Source organism: Brassica oleracea, chromosome C8 (assembly GCF_000695525.1).
Source record: "Brassica oleracea var. oleracea cultivar TO1000 chromosome C8, BOL, whole genome shotgun sequence".
In the NCBI taxonomy this organism is placed as follows: domain Eukaryota; kingdom Viridiplantae; phylum Streptophyta; class Magnoliopsida; order Brassicales; family Brassicaceae; genus Brassica; species Brassica oleracea.
In genome coordinates, this window is record NC_027755.1 from 29403858 (window position 1) to 29410956 (window position 7099).

A 7099-nucleotide genomic window follows, 5' to 3' on the forward strand; every position below is an offset into this window, starting at 1 on the left:
CTTTTGTTAATGAAATCATCGTATCATCCTCACATAATGGTACATATGATGTCAAATATATATAGTTTCTCTTTTACTTAATATTTTTATTTCCATCTGACCTTGTTTTTGGATGTTCTAGGAAATCATAGTACGTGTTGTGTTTGTGTTGACGTTAGTAAATTTTGGAATTTTAAATGGTCAAGTCTATGATGTCCTTAAATTTGGTGCTAAGGGAGATGGTACTACCGATGATTCAGAGGTATAATATTGCAAAACATTATCTCGATTTTTCCATTGTAGTATATTCAATTTAAAAAAAAATTATAACACAACTCTTCATTTTGAGCTGTATCAAGAGAAGCTAAGCCTATAAAGTTTAGAATCATGTTTATTTTACAAAACAAAATCATGAAACTGAAATTATGATATAATTTTCTTGCAGTATAAACAATTTTAGAATCTATACTATTATTTGCGAAGTGATTTTTCGTATTTGATCTCTCATCTTAAAATTGTTAAACTAATTAATGTCGTTAACCCTTAATAAATTTTTATATATAACTTATTATATAATTAAAAACAAATTTTGTGTTAATAATATTAAATTTATATGTTATATTAGATAATTGATTATGAACTAATATAATAAAATTGTCAAAAATAAAAACATTCTTAAAAAATGAATTTTTTTATAATATCGTGTTGTTATCCGGAAATAATATTTTAATTATAAAGTTAAAAATTAAGATATAAAATAATTTGTTGTTAAAAGCCAAACAAAATAATTTTGAGTCGCAAATCTATTCATTAAATAAATGCGCTAAAGGCCATGATTCCCCACCATGATTGGCGCCACGCCATGTTTTTGTGTAACGGTTTTCTTGTATAAAAACTTTTTGTAGTCAAACCAAAAAAATATAATAACCAAGCCATACTATTTATTTTCAATTGTTACTTGTTCCTACAAGTAGATCATAACTGTTTTACAAATATTTAGTTATTTATCTACTAATTTGTATAAATTTGTTTTTTTTTTCTGGAAAAAGGCGTTTGTAGAAGCATGGAAAGCTATGTGTAGTAGTGGTGGGAGTAATAAAACCCTCCTTGTTCCTTCAGATAATACCTTTTTACTACAACCTCTAGTGTTTCAAGGTCCTTGTAACTCTCTATCTGTACAAGTTCAGGTAACACTGCAGACTTATAATTTTATGATCCATTTGAAAACTTATTAATTGAAAAAATTATGTGTTCATTTGGAATGTATTTGTGATCAACTTTACAGTTGGAAGGAAAGATTGTCGCCCCTCTTAACAAAGCAGCATGGTCAGACTTTAAGTCATACGAATGGGTTTGTTTTAATAAAATCATCGGTCTAACGGTCCGTGGTTCAGGAACAATCACTGGACATGGTTCATCTTTCTGGGAGGTGAAATATTTTTTATATATTAAAAGAAACGAAATTTTTTTAGCTGTATTTATAATCAGAAAATGTGGGTCTAATGTTTTTTCTCATATTCAATCAATCCAGGCCAATTTGCCAGCTTCTAAACGCCCTACTGTGAGTACATATAGTTGTTCTCCATTAAATTGACTTCAAATTCTGCTACTAAAAGCTCATAGCCAAAGGTTTTATTTTTATTGTAGCAATTGCATTTTGAAGGTTGCAATAATCTTGAAATAAATGGAATAACCTCATTCGATAGCCCGAGAAACCATATCTCAATCCACGATTGCAGACAAGTGAAAATCACGCAAATAAAACTTATCGCGCCTGGTGATAGTCCTAACACCGATGGAATTGATATTTCAGCATCAACTGATGTAGAAATATACGACACTATCGTTGGAACTGGTACATAGTTAGATATCTTTCCTTTTTCGAATCACTAAATTTCCAATTTCAAATGGTATAATATGGTTATTCGTATTTCAATATGTTAAAACATTGCAGGAGTTGATTGTGTAGCTTTAAACAGTGGAAGTATAAATATTAACATCGCAAGGATGCGATGTGGTCCTGGACATGGAATAAGGTATATCTTTGATTAGTTTTTTTTTCAACTTGTATGTGATTTTGTTAATGCCATCAAATAGATATTAACTTTTAGATTTTATAACAAACTTTTTTTCTTTACGTTAATGATTATATATAGTGTCGGAAGTTTAGGAAAAGATGGAGAAGAATCTACAGTTGAGAACATCCAAGTGACCAACTGCACTTTCAATGAGACGAACAATGGAGCGAGAATTAAGACATGGCCGGTAATAAATCTTTAACTATATTTGTTTATGTAAGAATTAAAAAAGTGCTATAATAATGATAAGATTTGTTTTACTTATTTGTATTTAATTTTAATGTTTAGAATGGAAAAGGATATGCAAGGAATATAGTTTTCAAGGATATCATGCTCACTGAAACCAAAAATCCAATTATAATCAATCAACAGTATATAGACAAGGGACGTATCGACTTAGAGGTAAATTATTTTCTTTCTTTCAGTAAAGTTTAAAATTTCTAAGCAGACTTTAGGTTATGTTTATTTTTATTTTTATTTTTTTGTATATGTTTTACTTAATAGGAATCATCAGCAGTGGCGATTAGCAATGTGACATTCATGGATTTTCATGGAACATCACGACAAGATGAGATTATAAAGATAGATTGCAGCGAAGTCACATGTTGCAAAGATATCGTTCTAGATAGAATTGACATTACTACGGTCGATGGAAATAAGCCAATAGCTGAATGCAGTAACGCGTATGGAAATTCGACCAATGCTTATGATAGTTGCTTGAAGACAGAGTGATATATCTTTTTTATATCAAATTTATTTTATTTATAAATTGGGAATAATATATCAAATGAATGTAATAGTATATTATCATTTATCAACTATTATGTATTCATGGTTGAATAAAATGTTTTATGTGTTAGATCATGTTGGTTTATATGATGATGGTTGATGCGATCAAAACATGTCTAATTTTTGGTGTGTAGAAAATTATAAAACCATATGAAGAAAAAGGAAACTTAAATCGAAAGACAAGTAGAAATAACTCGCAAACATGACCACGAGTAATTGTTTTAGAATGAAACATACATTCGTTTTCCGGAGGTTTACTTCCATACGATATAGGTGACTAATGATGGGATTAAAATAGTTTTGGTCAACAAAAATTAGTTTTTTTTTAATTAAAAAATATTTTATTAATTTTAAATAAAATAAGTAATAATTATGACAGCGAGGAAAAGAAAAAAAGTATAATTAATAATATATTCAAACTTAAAATTAAAAGTCATTATATTTACTTAAAATTAAAAGTCATTATATTTACTTACATATTTATATCAAGATTATCTTTCATAAACACTTTTTATTCTTAAATGTTCAGATATACTGGGAACTTATATGCAAAATCAAATGGTGACTTTTGCCTTTTGTTGGTCTAAAATTTTAATTTTTGATTTTGAAAATAAAATAGATATATCCAAAATAAAATAAATATGGTATCATGGACTTATGATTCCCACCCCAGACTATTAATACAGCAAGATATGTTATCTCATAATATTCAGATTACTCTAAACAATACTAAAAGTGTTATGGTATCAGAGCGGTTAATGGAAACATGAGTTCGTAGGGGTTCTTTGAAGATTCAAGATTGAAGCTTTGAAGAAATCGTTTTAGTGTTCTTGAGAGATTTTGGGTACTTTCCGAGTTCAAGTTGTGTTTTTGGTGTGTTATTGAAGTTGTGAGGGTTGAAGATTGTGGCTGTGAAGGTTCTTACAAGTTATTTAACTCAAGATAAGGTTTCTAAAGTCTAAGGAGTTCATCATTCAACATGGAGAGTGGGATGAACATGAACATGAAAGTGGCGGTTTGTTTCAAGGAAAACAACTACTTGGTGTAGTCTCGGATGGTGAGAACCACAGTGGGAAGCAGGGGCTGTGGAAGCACATCACACCAGGAAAAGCTCCAAAGCTCATCACCCAAGGAGAGGATGAAGGAGAAGCCTCAAGCAATGCGGCTGAGAAGTGGCATCAAGAAGACATGCTTGTTATGTCTGTTCTTCATGCATCCCTTGAGCCGGCGATCCTAGATGCTTACAGCTACTGGGAATCTGCCAAAGAGCTGTGGGATACATTGAAGAAGGTATACGGAAATACATCAAACTTGAGCAGAGTGTTTGAGGTGAAGCAAGCTATCAACAACCTTGTGCAAGAGGAGACTTATATTTACTTGTAGATCTTGCTCCTGTTTCTGATATTAGCTGCTCGTTCACTTCTGTTTCTGCTTCTAGTTTTAGTAAAAATGCATTGTGGCATGCTAGACTAGGACACCCTCATAATAAGGCTTTAAAACTGATGTTGCCAGGTGTTTCCTTTGAGAATTATGATTGTGAAGCTTGTATTTTAGGCAAGCATTGTAAAACTGTCTTTCCCAAGTCTACTACTGTTTATGAAAAGTGTTTTGATCTTATTCATTCATATGTGTGGACTGCTCCTTGTATATCTAGGGAAAATCATAAGTATTATGTGACATTCATTGATGAAAAATCTAAATACACCTGGTTAACTTTAATTCCAACCAAAGATAGGGTACTTGATGCATTTAAGAACTTTCAGTCCTATGTAACTAACCATTACAATGCCAAGATAAAGATTTTCAGGTCAGATAATGGAGGAGAGTACACGGGACAAGCATTCAAGCTCCACCTATCTCAACATGGGATTTTACATCAGGCAAGTTGTCCTTATACTCCACAACAGAATGGAGTTGCTGAGAGAAAGAATAGACATCTAATGTGTTGATATGCCTTGAATCTGGATGTTACATCTAGGAGATGGATGTTACATCACGTACATCATACCGACTCGGTTGCATCAAGAGCGTTGCATCAAGTTATTATGGATGTTACATCTGATCGTGGGCTTAGGCCCATGAGTCCGTATAGTCTAGGGTTTTAGATGCGAGATGCTACTATATATATCTTGTATTCGAAGTAACCCTAAACTTGCACTTTGTAAGCTCAATATCGCCTCCAATAATAAGATCTCTCTTTGCCCGTGGACATAGCCCTAGGGGTGAACCACGTTAAATATTTGTGTCGTAGTTACATCGCTTTTATTCATCTGTTTGCGCATCTGTTCATTCTCACATCCGTCACAACAAACTGGTATCAGAGCTCGGGGCTTGTGATCTGGTGAGAAGATGTATGGAATAATCGCGAAGATCGACAAATTTGATGGGAGAAATAGCTTTAGTCTTTGGCAGATAAAGATGCAGGCGTTGCTGAAGCAACAAGGCATCTGGGGACCATTGTCAGAGAAGAAATTTGAAGCAACTGATTTGGAGGCACTGGAAGAGAAGGCGTTCTCAACAATTTTGTTGTGTCTAGCAGACGAGATTATCATCAAAGTATCGGATGAGAAAACGGCTGCTAGTTTGTGGCAGAAGTTGGAGAATTTGTACAAGACAAAATCTCTGACGAACAAGCTACTTCTGAAGCAACACCTCTTTGCCTTGCATATGCAAGAAGGTATTGAGCTTCGCGACCATCTTGACAAGCTAAATTCGATAAAACTGGAGTTGCGTAACATTGATGTTAACGTGGGGGATGAAGACGCGACACTAATCCTGTTGGTATCTCTGTCGAACTCTTTCGAGAACTTCGTGCAATCGTTCATTGTTGGCAAAGGTACAGTGAAACTGGAAGAAGTTAGGTCGACGCTTCATAGTCGGGAATTGCGCCATAAGGCATCCAGCTTAGGGACAGACAATCAAGCATCGGGGTTGTTTGCCAGTGGTGTGAAGGGACATGGGAACATAAGACTTCGAAAGATAAAAAGTCGTTTCCAAGGGGTCCTAAAGCATCTGATATTTGCAACTATTGCAAAGAGAAGGGACATTGGAAGTCACTGTCCCAAGATGAAGAAGCAGCAATTTGGGTCTGTTGCAGTAGCCGAGGATGAAACCAAGTCTGGCGACGACATCGCTCTTGTTGTGCACGGACACACACACTCTTCTGATGTGTGGGTTCTTGATACGGGAGCATCCTACCATATGTCACCGAGGAGAGAGTGGTTTTCAGAGTACACAGAGGTACTTGACAACAAGATTAAGATGGCAAACGACTTTTCCTCCAAGATTGTTGGGATCGGCTCAATCAAGCTCAGGACACATGATGGTAGATTATGCTCATTGAACAAGGTTGGGCATGTTCCATCAATGACGAAGAATTTGATATCCGTGAGTCTTCTGGACAGTAGAGGGTTCAAATATTCGGGTGGCGATGGAATTTTGAATGTCTACAGGGGTTCTGATGTGATTCTAAAGGGTTTCATGAACGATACTCTGTATTTACTGAAGGGTACAACGGTTACCGGTTCAGCAAATGTTGCATAGCCAGAGATCCCGAAGGAAGATATGACTAAGCTATGGCATATGAGGCTTGGAAATATGGGTGAGCGTGGGATGCAACATCTGTCGAAGCAAGATATGCTTCATTCTGATATTGGTTTGGAACTCTGCTCGGAAAAGTTCAAACAGTTTTGTAAGGATGCAACATCTGCCAAGCATCTTACAGACAGGGGAACACCACAGCGGGATGGTGTTGCAAAATGGATAAACCATATAATGCTAGAGAGAGCGATGTGCATTCTCTTGAGTGCTGGTTTGGAGAAGCGGTTTTGGGCTAAAGCAGTTAACACGACTTGCTACTTGATAAATCTTGTTCCCCACATAGGCATCAAGTGCATGATACCTTATGAGGTGTGGTCAGGTAGATCTGCTGAATATTCACTTTTAAGAGTGTTTATGGGCTACGGTGATGGAATCAAGAGATCCATGGTCTGGTCTCCATCAGAAAACCGAATGGTTCTAAGCAGGAATGGTGTCTTCGATGAAGCATCTATGGTTAGAAGCTCAGGGTCCAGTTCAGAAGCAGAAAAGGGTAGCACTGATAAACAGGTAGAGCTGCAAGATGATCATGAAGTGATCGATGTGCAGGCACAAACAGAAAATCAAGAGGATCGTGTAGAAGATGTTCAGCTAGAGTCTACGAAGATTTAACCGCTTGATGTTACAGAGCGTAGCATCGTAAAAGATCGACCAAG

The 7099-nt window shown here is 35.2% G+C and overlaps 1 protein-coding gene across 1 annotated transcript; it reads left to right on the forward strand.

Annotated features, from left to right (window-relative positions):
• On the forward strand, positions 1–2789 carry LOC106311233 (probable polygalacturonase At3g15720). The gene is made up of 10 exons (XM_013748445.1): positions 1–39; positions 122–241; positions 1029–1166; positions 1265–1408; positions 1511–1540; positions 1627–1834; positions 1934–2015; positions 2136–2244; positions 2346–2459; positions 2562–2789. The coding sequence occupies exons 1-10, from the start codon at positions 10–12 to the stop codon at positions 2787–2789; spliced, it is 1203 nt and encodes a 400-aa protein (XP_013603899.1). The 5' UTR covers positions 1–9.
• Positions 2790–7099: the final 4310 nt, after the last annotated feature.

Coding starts and splice junctions, on each gene's coding strand:
- LOC106311233 (XM_013748445.1), top strand. CDS start 10: ATGAAATCATCGTATCATCCTCACATAATG. Junction 40..121: donor CGTATCATCCTCACATAATG/GTACATATGATG, acceptor TGGATGTTCTAG/GAAATCATAGTACGTGTTGT. Junction 1,167..1,264: donor CTCTATCTGTACAAGTTCAG/GTAACACTGCAG, acceptor TCAACTTTACAG/TTGGAAGGAAAGATTGTCGC.